The 18,573-nt window shown below is 38.8% G+C and overlaps 1 protein-coding gene across 1 annotated transcript in view; it reads right to left on the minus strand.

Annotated features, from left to right (window-relative positions):
• Nucleotides 1-18,538, minus strand: part of ACOT12 (acyl-CoA thioesterase 12) — a 41,394-nt gene extending 22,856 nt beyond the window's left edge. The window contains exons 1-5 of the mRNA XM_061424306.1: nucleotides 18,406-18,538; nucleotides 10,667-10,736; nucleotides 6,793-6,853; nucleotides 3,497-3,598; nucleotides 637-772 (exon numbers count right to left, since the gene is read on the minus strand). Coding sequence (XP_061280290.1) covers nucleotides 637-772; nucleotides 3,497-3,598; nucleotides 6,793-6,853; nucleotides 10,667-10,736; nucleotides 18,406-18,538 — 502 coding nt within the window. The remainder of the gene's footprint in view (nucleotides 1-636; nucleotides 773-3,496; nucleotides 3,599-6,792; nucleotides 6,854-10,666; nucleotides 10,737-18,405) is intronic.
• Between the last annotated feature and the right edge of the window lie 35 nt (nucleotides 18,539-18,573).

Raw genomic sequence — 18,573 nt, forward strand, 5'->3', positions numbered from 1 at the left:
CTTATACTGTGAGAGACATTGTAAAGACTCAGATATGAGGCAACTCCTTTTCTGATGGATAACTAAAGAAAAATTTACTTGATTCCTATGAAGACATACATGGCATACACTGGGGTACATAGAGCTGTGTACTAGGGCAGGTCGCAAGTGGGTAAGGATCATCTAGGAAATGTATGCAGGAAGGTATTGAGTATAGGGGACCTTGGTGCAGAAGTATGCCTATTTGGAGGTAATTGCCAATCGTTGGGGAAATGGGGCACTCCCAGGTTTAGACTAGAGACCAGTCTGGGCTCAGAGCTTTGGCTGTGCACCCATGTTAAGGACAGTAACAAACCTCATCCTTTCTACAGGTTTCCAGCTGGGACATACTCATCTGGAGGTCAATTTCAGTTCTTGTACTTTGGATGTATTTAAGTATTTTGTCATTCCTCTTGGACAATGTTACATTTATCCCACATTTCTTCGGTCAGGAACTTTGACCTAAATTGAGGTTATTCTGTCTTTGATTTTCTGTCTCACTACCACAAAGGATCAGGACAGCAGCAGAATGCACATTCTTTTCAAGTGCACATGGAACCTCCTCCAGAATATGATCACAATCATATAATTAAAGTTCCTGTAAATAGATTTACTAACCATCAAACTTGCCACTTTCCTTCATCAAGTTTTTAAAGGTATCTTCATGTTGTAATCGAACTTTCCTTCTCTCAGAAGCCAGATTGTGTTCCACATGATCTTGTTCAGTTAGAAGTGTGACTGGTTTTAATTGAATCTAGAAAAAGAAAAACATTTATCTTTCATTGCCTTGTTTAATTATAAAAGCACAACATGAACTTTGCAAAAGCAAATAATATGCCACATTATTTTCTAACTCAAAGTAAATAGAGCATTTATGGATATGTATATTTAATGTACATATAATGGATGTGTACATTTTATTTTGTCTTGATTTTTTTCTTAAAATATTTTTAAACTAAAAAAATCAATGTAGGCTTCATAATTTGTTCATATAATATGTGCCTTTAAAAAGTTTTCCAAATATTAATTTTCCCTGATTTAAAAAATTTTCAACAGAATTACAAAATAAACTATTCTTCAAATTAATGAATGAGGAGAGGGACTTTGACTCCACTAAATTCTTATCAAGAAATGTTTTCTACCTTTTGAAAAATTAAGATATCAGAGGGAGAGAAGAAAGATATTCTAGAGAAAGCTGTCATGATGTTCCCTGTTTGGAAATTTCATCACATTATGGGAACATTATCTAATAAGCAAACTGAAAGAATCAGTATATCAGACTAAAGCTCCAGCTGACCTCCAGAAACCTGGAAATGTGATGCAACAGAGCAAGGGCTCAAGTTCTTCCAGAAATGCCTGAGTGCTGTCCTGTGTGTGAGTCACCTTGCAGCTGGACTGGGAGAGCTCCATGCTTATTTACAGGCCACGTGAAGGCTGACCCTTGACCAAGATAACGATGAAATAGGTAGCGATTTCGAATACATGGTTAAAGTCAAACTCCCCTGGATGACTTCATCCAACTTGTTTAGGAATGTAATGACTAATAGCTTATGCTGGTTTAACTAATTACATAGCTTTATTTTAGTTGTGTGGCCCGTGGGGTGCAGAAGACCACCTGGTAAACTAATGTTTCGGCTTTCCAATCTGTAGATGAAGTACATTTTGTGTGCTGAAGAGATCCCTAAGAGCTGTGGCTGGACGTCTTGAACCTCTCGGGTATTTGCTGTGCTTTCTTTCTCCTGCTGTGTCCTTTCCTTTAGCTTCAGTAAGGCCTAGCACGAGCATACCCTGTGGAGTCTTGGGAAGCGTTCTATGATCTGGCCCGTGTCATTGTTGGACTAGATTGAGTTAATCATTGCCCATCTCATCCTGGAATGAACTCACTATGGACAGAGACCCAGGTAGCCCTGTCGGTTCAAACCACTGATTTTTCATGGCTCTCTTAATGGTGTGCTACTGAGTAAGAATGTTACCAACTAGAAAATGAGGTGCTTTACAGTAAAGGTTATCTGAGCTAACCAATTATGGCAGCACTCAGGGCACTTGCTTTCTCAGAAGCACTGTTGGAAAACAGATCTTTAGGCTCAGCAGAGACTGGACGGAAGTGTGGCTGTTCTGTTCTTATTCCATGAGTCCCTGAAGCTGGAGGGGGAAAATGATGGGCTTCGTTTTCTCCTCCATGTGAAGGAATGATTTGGGGAGGTGGATTCCTTTCTGTCACTTCCTCTCAGATATGAGAACTCTGCAACCACCCCTGTATTCTCTCATTCACAAAAGTTTGGAGATTCAGAGGAGATTCCAGGAAAAACAGAATGTTTGACAAGACCTGTCTCAGTGTCTCAATGATTTTAGTGAACATAGGATTCCTAGGATGCTTTGTCAAAGTACAGATTCCAAACTCCTATACTAGTGATTCTAATTCAATAGGTCTGAGATACAGCCCAGAAAGCTGCATTTTTATAATATAATAAGTGTTATGAACTTCAGTTTGAAAAAACAATGCCCCCGGACAATGGGGATTTGCTTTGTGGTCTATTTTATATCAGACAGAGAGTGGAAGAAGTGTCCCAGTATACAAAACTGCAGAGACACCTGCCACCCAGGCACCACCATGGCCTAACTAGGCCCTGGCCCATCTGTGTGCCTCCTGGTCCAAGTGAGGAGTTGCTGGTGACTGCTTCTTTTGGGTACAGGGAGAGCTTTGCTTTGTCCCAGCTGGTTCTTCCATGGGAGGAAGACTTTTGCAGAGTGAATAGTACTTGTGGAGCTAGGAGAAGCCACTGTGCCCACTTCTAAAGCGATCCTTCAAGTGAAAGATTTGAGTTCTAAATTGAATTATTACATTTTAAAATGCTTATACTAAGTGTGGGTCCTCCCATAGGTATCCTGGCTCTAAAAAGAAAATCCAAGAAATTATAGTAAGTCTGCAGTAGACAAAGGACAAGCTGCTCTGGGCCAGCGCCAGGCAAGCCCACTGGAATCCCCACATCAGGCCAACATATCTCTATTAAGGTGTGTTTGTACACCATATGGCCTGCAGCTTGTTTTCAAACTTCAGTAACTCAGCAACTTTGACATTATTCCTTTAGGTTTGAAAAAGTGATTGGACCATAATGCACAATTGGTAGCTAAAATGCTCTTGCTTTAAAAAATATTTTAACTCAATTTTGAGTTATATAACCACAAAAGAATCAAACCAGTAAGCAATATTTTTGGGAAACTGATATGACCTTCAGACCACTTAAAACACAATGTTTTTTCCCTCTTTCACAAACTGGCTACATCTCTCATTTTTTCTAAGGTAGTTCATACTGTGGTATTGGTGACAGTTACAGTAAGTATTGGTGAATAACAAGTCTTGGGAAAGTGTATTCCTGGTAAGAGAGAAATGTCCCTTACCTGTAACAATTCTGATACTGGTAATTCTATTAATGAGTCCCTGAATCATATGCTAGATACTTTTCAGACAGAAATTTACCTTTTCTTTTCCAACTGGTTTGGCTACAAAGGTAGAGAAAGCCACACTAACAAGTTTCTCAGTGCCAGTGAGCATGTCCTCTACTGTAACCTTGATGCTGATCTGCAGTGGAAAGAAAAATAAAACATTTTCAGTCATCCAGACAACAGATGACACTGCGGCATTGAACATTCATTTATGCGCTTCACCATTGTTTTGTTTTTTTGAAAAAAACCAGTATTTTAATTTACTTTTAGTCAGTATTGTCCTCTCCATGATTTTCTATTAAACTGAAAAAGATATCTTCTCTGATTATAGAAAATAGTATATTTACCATGGAAAATTTTGTTAAGTATAAAAATAAATGATAAAAATGGAATCTGACTATCAAGAGTAAATATTATCACTAATCCCGTCACCCAAATTAATAATTACTAACCTTTATATAAATTTTCTCCCGGTGTTATACATATATATGAACTGTGTGTCTATGTATATAGATGTGTATGTATATGTATCTGTATACACACACACAAAAGACTATCATACTGTATTTACAGTTTTATATTATATCTTACAACTTTGGGGCATTTATTAAACATTTTCAAATCCTATTATTACTAAATGTGCTTTTGAAAATAAGATATTAACAAATGCCGTATAGCCCCTCAGAGAGGTGTACCATAACTATTTTTAATCTTCAGTGTCAGTTTTATAACCAAGTTGACATGGATAGAATGTTATTTATAGTCATGTTATTTGCAGCTTTGTTTCTTCTTTCAGGAGTTTTCTTTTTCAGGATTAGCAAGAATTGGCTAAGACACGCTATGGTGATAACACAGTGGACTGGATTTCCCATATGAAGAACTCTGAAGCTTAGGTCCTTATCATGATCACACTCTGCAGAAGTATAGGTAAACTTGGGAACACAGCCCAGAGAAATAATACTATCTTCTTGAAACAGTGGTCAACCTCGCCCATCTTAGTTCAGCACTGTGCTATCAATGATAGTATCTATTTCTTCATCTTCACCAAGTACATCATGCACAGAAATAAACATCAGTCAGTGAGTCACTTAACTTATGAAACCAAGTTAGTATTTGCATAGTAAATGTAAGTTAACTAGATGGTGATCAACCAGATTTAAACCATCCATTCTAATTCCCAACAACTCTCACCCACATAACTTTCTACTTTCAGAGAAATAGGCAAATGAAAAATAGACAACTAACAGTAAAAACAAAGCAACAGTTTCGGAGAGTTAAAGCAAGATCTGAACCTTGTCTTCTATTAGAATAGTTGATGACCAAATGTCTCAAAAACATATGCCAGGGAGAATTTCACTTTTTGTCATGACACAGTAGGTCAGTTTGGAACTATGTCGTGAAAACAACTGGAAAATCGGACCAAGTATAGGAAGCAACTGTTTTCACACCTAGGACAGCAGGCAATGCAGAGCTGGATCTCCACGGAAAGGGAGGATAAATGAGGGGAGCACTTGCTGGGCTCTCATTCTGCAGGCAGTTCCCAGACGATGACCAAGGAGGGGAAATGGGAAACACTGAAATGAGGACCCAGAAATCAAGATCAAGGCAGCTGAGACTGTCCCAGAAAGGAAGGAGCTACAAAAGGGAAGAATCCCAGGTATGTGCATATTGTCCCTGTTGAGTGTTTGGGTTGATACCAGTCTGAGCCTGTGTAGGGTGAAATTTCACAAAGCCAGAAAAGAACAGTTTCTGAGAAACGATTGTAAATTGAGCTCTTGTAAAAATTCCAAGAGTTCACAGCCTGGGAATCTGGTGTTCCCTCCAGCCAGACCTCACTGAATACACAACACATTCATAGAGACCACAGAGGACCACAACTTTGTAGAGGGACTAGATTAACCCTAAATGGGGCTAGTATTTATTTTTCTTCAGATCAGAAATCTATATTTTCCATTCACTGGGTGTTTTGTTTTTTCTCTTTTCTGTTCTTTTCTTAGATTTTAGTCAAACTTCCTTTGGAAATTCTGGCTGGTCTCAGGGAAAAGGACAGGAGAAAAGAAAGGGAACTTTCATCTATGCATGGGCTGAATAGAGGGAGAGTACTATCAGGAGAAAGGCCAGGCCCAGAGGCTACTGTGTGCAGAGATCAAGAGCCCTATAGTTGAGAATCAGAATCCAGAAGCACTGTTATACTGTCCGACATGGCTCATTTTATCCACAAGTTTGTATAACCTTTCTGATTTCTTCAAGTTTTTAGTACCCTGTTTATATAGATACTAGGGGAAAGTGAGGACTAAATCAGGGTAAAGCCATCACCATAGGTATGGTTATTACCAAAACAGTTCTGTTATGGGTTAATTTGTGTCCCCCACCAAATCTGATACCTCAGAATGTAACCTTATTTGAAAATGGGGTGTAATTATTTAAGACAAGGTCCTTCTGGAGTAGGATGGACTTCTGATCCCATATGACTGATGTCCTTCTGAAAAGGAAAATGTGGACACATCAACACAGGGAGAACAGCATGTTCAGACAGAGGCTGAGATTGGGGTGAAGCAAGTCACTGGCAAACCACCAGGGGTCAGGAGAGAGGATGGGGGCAGATTCTCTCCCATAGCCCTTGAAAGGAACCTCCCCTACTAACACCCTGATTTAGGCTGCTAGCCTGCAGAACAGGGAGGCAATCAGTTTCTGTTACTTGAGGCACCTAATCTGTGAAACTAAGATACAAATACGTGTCATTTGTGCCCAGAGAGCAAAGGGACTGCTACTAACCAACCTACAGGTTGCAATGTGGGATCCAGGAAATCCTTTCCTGCTATTTTAACCTGTATTGAGACTTTTGCATTTCTGAGAATTTTGTATTCATAACTATAGTAAAGAGAAGAAAACTAAGTAGATGAAGAAGAAAAGTCTAAGCTTCCCTTCTTGCTCCAATTACTCTGCCTTTCAAAAACTAGTTAATTGTGGGGCTGGTTTTCGTTAGGCGTGAGGAGATGGAGAAAAAGTAGAGTTAGAATATTAATAGAGTCAGAATAATTAATAAATAAAACCCATACCTGGCAAAGAACCAAGGGTGCCCTTCTCCCTTGTATATTTACTTTCTGTGTATCCTTCTCTGTAAAAACCATTCATTGCATCACATTTAATTTTAGTAGCAGGGAAACATAGTCTCCCTATTTACCTGTGAGCCTGACTACAGATTCAAGGGCCTTCTGAAATTCAGAATCTCATAAACGCTTAAGTTATTCCAGGCTTCCTCCTCTGCCCTCTGTAAACAATAAAGAGATGAGCCCCAACAGGCAGTAGGAAGAAAAGGGAGCCTCTTACCTCCATGCTTGTGCTGAATGCTCTACTAACTTTTGCTTTGATGGTTATAACTTGTCCAACTCTAGTGGAAAAAAAAACAACCCTCAGTAATTCTAGCACATCTCATTTCAGACTTGAAGATTTACTTAAATATGTGTGCCATCGAACAGTTCCATCTTACCATGTTGATAATGCTCATGCATGAAAAATGCAAACTAATGATAACATAACGAGACAGCAGCAAAAACAAACACAGATCTTTGTAAACCATACATGTGTCAGCTGACTAGCCTCTTAACAGAAAAGGGCCTTTGCTAAGATGATGTGCAAAATGATTTCCAAATCTACACCATGTACCACAGTTGTTGCCTAAACAGAAGTTACAACAAACACGTGCAAACCTATGCAGTTGATATTTTAAAATGTTGGTTAACAAATAAATGGATAGACATACAAGCAAGCAAGCAGGCAAACAAATGGAATAGCTTCACTAGGTTTATAGGAGCACTCAGTGTTGCCAGATGATTCATTCACTCCACATTCTTTCTGGAACTCTGTTCATGTAACCACAAGTTGTTTCAAAGCTTTTGTGTTTAGGCCCCTCGCTCACCTAAGAGTCTATCAAGCCTCCTCAGCTTTTCTCCCTTCCTTCAGAGGTGAACTGCATTCTCAGTGTTCTTCTCAATCTTTTCTTTCAGAGGAAGAAAACTAGGTCTCTTCCAGACCCCTTTCTTTACCTGTGCCTTTGATCCCACCCCTCTCTTAACCTTTCCTCCTCCACCCATGGCCTGCTTTAGAGAGCTCTTTACTCTTGTAACCTCAGTCTCTGCCCCTTCCTCGACTCCTTATCAGTCTATGAAAATGTTCAAGCCTTTTCCTTTCTAAAAATCTTAACTCTCAAGTTTATTCTATCTCAAGATTCTTTTCTCTTCCCCTCCATATTCAAGCTTCCTATAATAATCTTTTTCTTTTTCCAGCTCATAACATTTGACTGAGTTCCAACTAGTCCTGGCACTAAGCTAAGACCTCAGGATACAGTGATTAATAAGACAAGGTTGCTGACATCAAGGAGACTGGTCTTCACTTGGGACACGAGGATATAGATGAAGTGTAATGCTATGACATTTTTCAAAAAGAAGAAAAAAATCAGGTATTACAAAAGCACCCAGAAGTGACTAATTCAGAAAGTCAGGGAAGAAGTCATAGAAGAGGTAACATCTGAGATGGGTTTTCAAAGATTAGGGTTTTGCCAGGTTTAAAAGTTTGGGGGTTTCATCCTTCATTCACTCTCAGTCACTCTTGTGATCTCTGCCCAGCCTTTAAAGGCAAGAGAAATTCTTAGGACTTGGTTCTCCACCAAACTAAACTTCTGACACTGAATTGTCAAATGAATGGAACGGCTGAAGTCCCAACTAAGTAAAATCAGTTTCGTGGCATGGCATTCAAGGCTTTCTGTTACCCACCCCACACTACCGCTAGGGCATCATCTTAGCACACCAGGCCTTTCCTAAGCACACCCACTTCTTCCCAATTCAGTGCTTAGGCTCTTACATGTACCTCATCTTGTGAAGTCCTTTTCCTATTCACTAGTGAAAATCTATACCTCATTTAAGGCCCATATTAAATACTGCCTCCATCATGAAACACTCATTGATTCTCTAGTCAACATGTGCCTCCCAGAACTTATATCTCACCATAGGCATGCATCCTCTATTCTGATGACTATATATTTGTCTGACTTTCTTACCAGACTGAACGACTGCCACACTCCAGAATTGTGTCATAATCATTCACGTATTCTCTTGAGTCTAGACCAGTACTTTTGGTATATGCAATATATATTTGTGAGTTAAAAATATCTAATATGGCTTTTGACCGAATTATATGGCTTTCTATAGGTAGCTTTCAATTTTCTTATTTTTTAATGGTGTGGGTCCCGTGCGTTTTCGTGGCCACAAGTCCTTTCTGATAACACAAACACAACGCAGTACAGACAGCAAACTCCAATTCAATGCTGAGATTACTTGTTAAGTCTAAGTTATAGAATTTGGGATTGGAAAGTACATAATAGATATTTTATTGTAAAACACTGTTGGCTTTCCTAAGCTTAATAATGGGTCTTCAATGTGTTCTCAAATAAGTTTGCATTTTCAGTAATCTGTAATTTTGTTGAGATAAAGACACATGTCAGCTTTTTCTACTTGAGGGAAAAAAATCATATAGTGTCTGCACTGAGTCAGCAGACCTTCATCTGTATTTACAGATCTTCATCTGTATCTGTATCTGTCAAAGGCTCTTTCAGACACTGCAGCAGACTATGACAACAAGTGTCAGGGGATGTTCAATAAAGGTTGCTGATCACAAAGATAGAAGAAGTGGGTTGGGAAAGCACTGGATAGACCGTAAGAAGATCCAGGCTGTAAGTGCCCTCTGACCTTTGGCTGCCCTCTGACCTTTGGCTGGCTATGGGGCTTAGGCCTCGGGTTCTTATCAGTACAAAGATGACTGCACTGAGTTCTGAAGGTCTCTCCATATCTACAGTTCGAATGCCTACCAAAAATTTCTTTTGGATTAGCTTTGAAGGTGTAATTTTTTATGCGTGTGGTTTTATTTAACTTAATTTTGTTTTTATATAAATGGATAAGTGCCAGATAGATAACTGTAAGCTGAAGATTGGAGAGATGAACTGGGCATCTCAGTGGACAGACTCTCTAGGGTTTGAAAACTGGTGGCAACTAGCAGACAATGTCCTCTCTTCCTTTTTTTTTTGGTAAGTTATGTTTATGTCTTTCAGGATCAATATATTCAGAAAGAAAAAGAGATACAAACATAAAATCAAATAAATTAAATAAAACTATATGACCCTAGTTCATTAGAATTATTTATATGACCTCTTAAAAAAATAAAATTCCTAATTCTGCCATCAGAAAGGTATAGAAATAATGACCAACCCTGTATCAGTGAACATGTTAAACAGGGATACAGTGAGCAGATACAAATGTAGTACCTGTATAGGACAAAAGACCAGATTTCTTTAAAAAGTAAATTGCAAGAGAAAAGAAGAAAATGCAAATTTTATGTTAAAGGTCATGTCAGCCATATTGGTTCCTGATTCAATAGACCAATTGTTTAAATTAAAAAACAGACAAACATTTTTTTTTAAGACTATTGGGAATGATAGTTTTTGTTAATGCTATTGTGTCTATGTTATTATGTTTTCTAAAAGAGCCCATGTTTTTTAGAAATATATATGAAATATTCAGAGATGATTATGGGATTTGCTTAAAGCTAGTCCAGGTGCGTGGGGGATTATGGAGGGGTATTGATGAAACAATATCATCCATGAATTGATTATTGTTGTTGTTAGGTGCTGGGTCGTTGGGGATCCATGGTACTATTCTCTCTTCTTTTGTATATGGTTGAAAGATTTGTATATCTTGAAGTTTTCTACAATAAGAAATGGTAAAATATACACATTCCCACATATAAAATGTTTTTCATAATTTAACATCCCTACTGAGAATAATTAATATTTACCCAACAACCTAATGATGAAATTCACCACTATAGAGATACTTATTATCATTAATTATTCTTAGTAAAGGAAGGAACCATTTAAGAATCAGCTTTTATAAATCCTGTAATGCCTTATATCAAAAGGCATTTAATGCTGAGACCTATTTCTTAACAAATCAGGGCTATAAATTTTACACTGAGTATTTACTAAAAGTAGGTCCTGAAATTATTATTATCTACTGATTTACATTGGCTCAAATATTACTTATTAACAAATTGGATCCATGACTGCAAATGAGTTAGCTTAGGTGCCACAAATACATGTTGTAAATGAACTAATAAACCCAGGGGAAAGGCATGATAAAGCAATGCCACTTACCTAGCTGTCGCTTCAAATTGTATGTCATCCACTGAGGCTGTGACACAGGAAACGCCAGCATGCTTTTCAGCTTCAAAAAATAGGTTAAAAAAAAAAAGGGCTGGATTAGTTATGTTTAAATACTTCAGCATACAGGAAGAGGAACAAAACAAGTGGGTTTATTCTAGTAACTCATCCCTCTATTCAGTACAGGAACGCTGTACCCACACTTCTGAATGAACTGGATTGATAACAGTTCCTTTGCTTGAAAAGTTATTTTTCTACTGCATGGAAGTTACTGTACTCCCTGCAAAGTTTTAATTTACACTGTCTTTGATTTGAAATTCAATACCAATACCCAGCATATCTAGCTACTTGAATAGTAACTTCAATAAGTTGGTGTCAACTTCCATTTTGTCAAGTACTACCCCTCTTTAAAAAAACAATGCATCAGAGCTGTATCCATTGTCCCACATAACCAGTAGCTGAATGTATTTAAACCACTTAACCAGTGTAAGCACTGAACAGTACAGAAGACTTCAAGGTCATATCCCAAATCAGAGAGAAACTTATCTCGGCATCAGAGAAATAGAGATGGGCATGTAGTAAGTATTTAATCATTATGTACTTATTACTACTAAATCCATATGAAATTCACTTGCATTAATTGTGCTGGAGGAGGAAAACGTTGAGTAGGGTGAGAGGTTAGGAAGGAGCTCCAATTATTTCCATGGTCCCTGTCTGCATTATTTAATTCGTTGAGTTTTTTTGTTGTTGTTGTTGGTTTTACTTTATGTAAAAGTATTGGAATTTATCCTCTTTGGGAAAATTTTTGACATGTGTTTTTTCCAGAATTTCATTCTGAGGAACAATTAAAACCTAAGCAGACTGACTGCATTAGCTTTTTAAAGAAATTTTAACTCCATTTTAATTTTGCAGACCTCACTCCTAGTTCCATATTATGAAAAAGAAAGAGATAGTGAATTATACTGAATCTGCATTCTCTGTGTATAGAGGATTACTTTAATTGTAATATATATTGACAGTCCCAGGTAAAGAGATATGATAAAGTACTCCGGAGAGCAAGTATGTGAAACATTTTTCCCTATGATCTAATTCTGTAGAAAATGGGACATTCTCTTTTACTCACTGGAAATAGCTATTCTTCCAAATATGCACATGACCTAAACTGAGTTACTAGAAAATTAACCATAGCAGAACTGTGTATGTGAGTGATGGAGAGGGGAGAATGGGCTTCCCAGGTCTGAAGTTCAATTAGAGAAAAGACACATAAATATATTAGACTCTAGAAATGCTCAAGGTGGGCTCAGTTTAATTCAGTGTATCAAATATTTGTTAAATTCCCATTGATTTTCAGACACTTTGAGCTGAATCAGTCCTATCTTTTAATGAGTCTACTCATTAAAAGTCATAGTCAATGCCCTTTTTCTGGAGAATGATTGGGACTCTTGCAAATATATGCTGTAAAGTTTCCTGACATGAGGGAATGATATGTTTATTAAACTACTCTTGTTGATGAAGTGTAACCCTGTAGCCAACCAATTTGGTAACCAACATGAGTTACCAAATTTTGAGTGATTTAAATGATGACTCTAGTGCAAAAAAAAGACTTTTTATTGTACATATTGGGCGTCTTCTATGTGTATGTAGCACTATACCAGATTGCATTAGGGATCACAAAGAAACATAATCATAATAATTATCATTTATTATTGGTCTGGCACTGAGCTAAGTATGCATGTTAATTATATGAGGTTGATACTGTTAATAGTTCCATTTTACAAATGAGGCAATTTTGGCTTAGAAAGATCAAATACATTGTTCTAAATAGTCATTTTGACTGTAGAAGCAATAGGAACTCTGAGAAAAAAGGCCAACCAAAAAATGTTCCCTAGAGAAGTTCTTGGCTGAATATGGGCTTTAGGGACTCAATTGCCATGGTCTATATTATAGACTTTCAAGGGCCATTAAATTAAAAATGAAAAATTAAAATATGGGGAACCAGCATAGGGCCACAAATTTTACGTGTGATCATTTTTCTTTGTAAGTGTGACAGAGATGAATTAGACAGGACCAATCTCTTCTGGTTCTTGGTTTTAATTGTCCTTCATGCAGTATGCCAGTAAAAGTGGAGGACCCCTAAAGCTATTTCTGATTTCCTGGGAAAACTGAGAAGCTGAGGAATAGTAGTAGCTAAGTGGATGTAATCCAGGAATGATGATTGATCAAAACGATGGTGACTTCTTCATTCCTTCTTTTAACTAATATTGATTAAATTCTTGGGCTCCAAAATCACTGCAGATGGTGACTACAGGTATGACAAACCTAGACATCATGTTAAAAAGCAGAGACATCACTGCCAACAAAGGTCCATCTAGTCAAAGCTATGGTTTTTCCAGCAGTCACGTATGGATGTGAGTTGGACCATAAGGAAAGCTGAATGCCAAAGAATTGATACTTTTGAATTGTGGTGCAGGAGAAGGTGCTTGAGAGTCCCTTGGACAGCAAGGAGATCAAACCAGTCAATCCTAAAGGAAATCAACACTGAATATTCATTAGAAGGACGGATGCTGAAGCTCCAGTACTTTGGCCACCTGATGAGAACAGCCGACTGTTTGCAAAAGACCCTGATGCTGGGAAGGATTGAGGGCAAGAGGAGGACAACAGAGGATGAGATGATTGGATGGCATCATTGACTCAATGGAGATGAGTTTGAGCAAACTCAGGGAGACGGTGAAGGACAGGGAGTCCTGGTGTGCTGCAGTCCACTGGGTCGCAAAGAGTCAGATATGAGTTAGCGACTGAACGACAACAACCTGTGCTGTGCCAACCTCTATGTAAGGTCCTGGAAATGTAAAACAGCCACTGTCCTTATTCTCATGGAATCTAGTGGAGAACCAGACATTAATTAAATGAGTACATAATAACAAAATGAGTTAGGTGATCTGAAGAAAACATGGATATTTTGAGGGTCTATAACTGGAGGAACCACACCTGGGTGGGATGTCAAGAAAGGTGTCCATGTGGAGAGGATGCTTGAAGTGAGATCTGAAAGATGAGAAGGAGTAGAAACAGATGTGTGTTGTGGAGAAGGGAGCAGAGAAGGGAGGGCTTGCTGGGCAGAAGGAACTGTGGTTACAAAGGTCCTGATGAAGGTTTTTGTGGAAAAAATGAAAAAAGCAACAATATGAGTAGGTAAGAGAAGGCTGAGGATAAACCAACAGGGCCTTGAAGCTCTTGGTTGACAATTTTTGTAATATTTAGTATTAAAGATATTGTTTAAGATATTTCAGTATCTTCGGGCCTCCAGATGAGGCTAGTAGCTAACTCTTAATAAAAGTGAAAGCGTTAGGTGCTCAGTCGTGTCTGACTTTGTGACCCCCATGGACTGTAGCCCGTCAGACTCCTCTGTCCATGGAATTCTCCAGGCAAGAATACTGGAGTGGGTAGCCATATCCTCCAGAGGATCTTCCCAACCCAGGGACTGAACCTGGGTCTCACGCATTGCAGGCAGATTCTTTACCACCTGAGCCTCAAGGAAAGCCCTAATTCTAATGAGGTCAGTGGCTAATTCTAATAGTTGTTTTCCTATATATCATAAAGTGTTTTTCTCTGCTTTCAAGATTTTCTGTTCACCATAGAATTGATGATGTGCATAAATGTGACTTTCTTTGTATTGATTTTGCTTGGTGTCCCATGATGTTTCTGAATCTGTGCATGTATGTCTTTTACCATATTTGGGAAAATCTCATCTATTATTTCTTCAAATATTTGTTTTTTTCCCATGCCTTCTCTTGTCTATGGGACTTTAATTATAAAAGGCATTTTATTTTTTTCATAAATCCCAGACATTTTATTTTTTAAATTCATTTTTTCCCCTCTGTTCTTCAGATTGGATAATTTCTATTGATCCATCTTTATGTTTAATAACTTTACTCAGTCACCTCCATTCTTTGTTTAATCCTATCTAGTGAGTTTTTAACTTAAAATACTATAATTTTCAGTTCTGGAATTTCCATTGAGTTATTGTTTTTATAGTTTCTATTTCTGTGCTGAGATTTACTGTGTCTTTTGTTATGATCATATTTTTCACTATATTCTTGAGCAGAGTTATGACACCCGGTTTAAAAATTCTTGAAGCTTAATTCCGGCATTAAGTCTTCTAGGGATTGGTCTCTACTGACTGTCTCTTCTCCTAAGAATGGGTCATGCTTTCCTGTTTGTTTGAATATCAAGTAGTTTTGGATTGTAGCCTAGTTATTATGAGTGATATGTTATAGAAATTGTGGGTTCTTATATGATCCTCTGAAGAGTATTGTGCTTTTTTTTAAATTGGATAATTTGATCAAACTCACAGTATAAAACTCTGTCTCCCTAAAGGTGGGATCAGCTCTTTTAATTCTTTTGGCCTCAGGAAGGAAGTATGGAGTCTGCCTGTATATACATGACTCAAGGTTCACCAGAAAGCTGAGCAAAGATTATAAATATATTTTAGGGCTCTACCTCTCTGGTTCTCTCTTATCTTGAATTTTCCCCCTCATATTCCAGTAGCTGTATTTCCCCTAAATCCTCTGGCTCTTCAAATCAGCAAGTCTATGAGTTTCCCTCAAATTAAGCTGGGAGAATATTAGATTCTTTCTAAGGACAGAAGATCTTAAAATTATTAAAAACAAAACAAACAAAAAAAGACAAAGCTTCTTAGCACCATTCTGTTCCTCTGAGAGTTGATTTCCAAATGTTTTAAACCTACTTTTGTTTGCTTTTCAGTTCCCTTATGTGGCTTTTATTCAGTGTTTGTTCCAGGGATTATGGTTATCTGTGCGAGATATTTTTCTAATGGGAGATACTTACCATGTTAGAAGAGGAACTTTTATAGCCTTTGGTAAGGAAGACAGTGGGACAAGATGAACAGAACAAGTGACATGATCAAATAAGCACCTTCAAAAAGTACTTTAGATGCAGTGCGGAGAGGAGACCAGAATGAATGGAGAAGACCAGTTTGGAAACCACTGCTGAAGTCCACATGAAAGATGATGTTTATCCTGCATTAGGTGGTGGCAGTGGAGCCTAGCAAGATGCTTGGGTGTGAGAGATTGCTTCAAGGGAACGTTGATAAGACTTGGTTCATAGATTAGATCTATGGAGGGAGAAGCAAGGTACAGAGTCAAGGATGGTTGATGCCTAGATTTTTGGCATGCATCACTGGGTACTTGGGTGCCATTCCTGAAAGAGTGAACCCTGGAAAAGATACACAAATGAAATAGAGAAGGAAATGTGAGACTGAGATATTTTAAAATATGGAGGGTGGAGAATGACTCATAGATGGCTTAAAGGCTCTAGGATTAAGATACGAGAAGAATAATGGGGCCACTGACAGAAATGAGGTCTAATGGCGACGTGATAGTGAATGTATTTCATCTTCCTTTAAGCATTGGGAAGGCATTTGGGAATCTAGCAGTGCCCGTGTGTCATGGGAGTACTTCGGGGCCACAGTTGTGATCATTACTTGTCATAGTAATGTGTCTGTACAGAAGTGTGGGTCACTAGGAACTCTGGTTGGAAAAATGCCAGGAAAAAACAGGTTTATTTTTTTATTTTTTACTCCTTTTGTATTAAATATAATACCATGGAGCATTTCTCTGCCAAAGATTCAGTTACATCTTGGATATAGGTCAGTTGGTAAAGAATCCAACTGCAATACAGGAGACCTTGGTTCAATTCCTGGGTCAGAAGGATGTACTGGAGAAGGGATAGGCTACCCACTCCAGTATTCTTGGGCTTCCCTTGTGGCTCAGCTGGTAAAGAATCCACCTGCAATACGGGAGACCTGGGTTCAATCCCTGGGTTGGGAAGAGCCCCTGGGGAAGGGAAAGGCTACCTACTCCAATATTCTGGCCTGGAGAATTCCATGGACTGTATAGGCCATGGGGTCAAAAAGAGTCGGTCATGACTGAGTGACTTTCACTGGCTAAATAATGTCCTTTGCTTATGTAGTGTCTTTTCCTACTGTAGAGTGTTTAACAAAGGTATTAAGCATGTTTCCAAACCAACTTTATCATAAAGGTTTCTTCAATATTGTATTGTTAATAATATAACTATTAAGGTCCACAGTAATCGGTTATCAGTTGACTCCTGCTGTGGTCTGAGTTTCCAAAGATGTAAAAGCATAGACATTTTTATGAAAATTGCAAGAGGGCAATTGTTCTTTCATTATAGGACAGAAGCACTGAGTGAGGTAACTTTAAAAGTCACTTCAATATTCACATGATGAATTCAGTTGCCATGGAAATAGGCATCGTTATTATTAGCAACCTCCATAATTTCTATACTGGTTTCTCCTCCATGTGAATTACATTTGTATTCATGTCGCCATTATTATGTTATTATAACCAACCTCAAATCCTTATTAAAACTGTTAAGACAGAAGCCAAACATTCCTATCAATAAACAGAAATCAAACAGACTGGCATCGGATATGACTGAATTTTGTGGGTGGTTAACACACAGGGGATTAGAAATTGTATGAACACTCATTCAGGAAAGCAGGGATTTGTAATTAGTTGAGCTTTACTTTTGTCCTCTGTAAAACAAGAATCCTGGGATACGTGATCTTAAGCTCCTTCCAGCTCTAATATTTTATCCTAACATAGTTTACTTAAAATGTACATTTGCTGGGTCTATTAAGTGTTGTATGCAAAGCCTGGCTTCCTAAATAAGATTGCAGGCTCTGGACACATCCGTTCAGTTACCCATCCATATAATCAGGAGGTTTTTGTCTAGTGTTTAATAAGCATTAGAAAACTAGCTTTAGTTTACATGCTAATTGGCCAGTCAGGAAATCAAAGGTGAACGTACTAATACACAAAGTAATCGCAGATTGTGTTAAGTGGTGTGAAGGAATTTGGAAAGGATGTTGTGACAAAAGCGATGAAGGGTGCAAGTGTACAGCAGGTGGTTAGGATAGACTGCTCTGCAGAAATGATGTTTAGTGGAGACGGAACGCAAGGAAGGGCCAAGAGGAGAGTGCAAAGGCAAAAAGAACAGCAGGTGCAAAGGTCCTTCGTGGAGACTACGCGAGGGCGTGGAAGGCAACAGACTGACTTCAGAAGCAGATATGGGAGATGGGTGATGTACTAAACTAGACATTAAAGAGATCTGCAGAAATGTAAGCCAATATCACTTCTCTAAGTACATTTATGTTCTTGTTGAAAATAGTTATTTTACAATAAAAATATGTAATGGATTTTTGTTATTTTCAAAAGAATTATTTTTAAAAATTTCACATATGGTAAATATGCATATAAAAAAGAACCCACATGAATGTTCTCTTGGGGCCTTGCTTATTTAATGGGATAAAAGACTAAGAGGTTTAAGAACCAGTGGTCCAGGACTTTCCCAGTACTGGATAAACAATCTCAATCATTATTTCCCAGCTGCACAAGGCTTAAAACTCTGTAAATACCCTCCCCTTCTTCCTTCTCCCTCCTTACCCATTCCGGGTCCTGGGGTGGCGCAGACCCGCACCCCACTGCCTCAGATCTTTTGACATCCTGACTTCTGCCTTACTGACACCAGCCATCCTGCATTTCCACATCCCAGCCCGCTAATGGGGCACTCTCCGCCATCCCGGACACTCGCCTACCCAGCACACACTGGGCCCCTCAAGTAGGGCTCCCCCCATTCCGGACCCTGGCACCCCGGGTCTCCCTAGTCTTACACCCGCCTTCCAGCACTCCTACCCGCCAGGCAGGCTGTGGTGTCGATCCACTTGAGCAGCTGTCCTGCGCTCAGCTCGCCCCGAGAGTTGGCGTGCGCAGGCTGGATGGCCTGGCTCATGCGCACCTCCGCGGGCGCCGGCCGCTCCGGCTCCATGGCTCGTCAAGAGTGCGAAGCGACCGGGCCTGGGC

Source organism: Bos javanicus, chromosome 7 (genome assembly GCF_032452875.1).
Source record: "Bos javanicus breed banteng chromosome 7, ARS-OSU_banteng_1.0, whole genome shotgun sequence".
Taxonomy (NCBI): domain Eukaryota; kingdom Metazoa; phylum Chordata; class Mammalia; order Artiodactyla; family Bovidae; genus Bos; species Bos javanicus.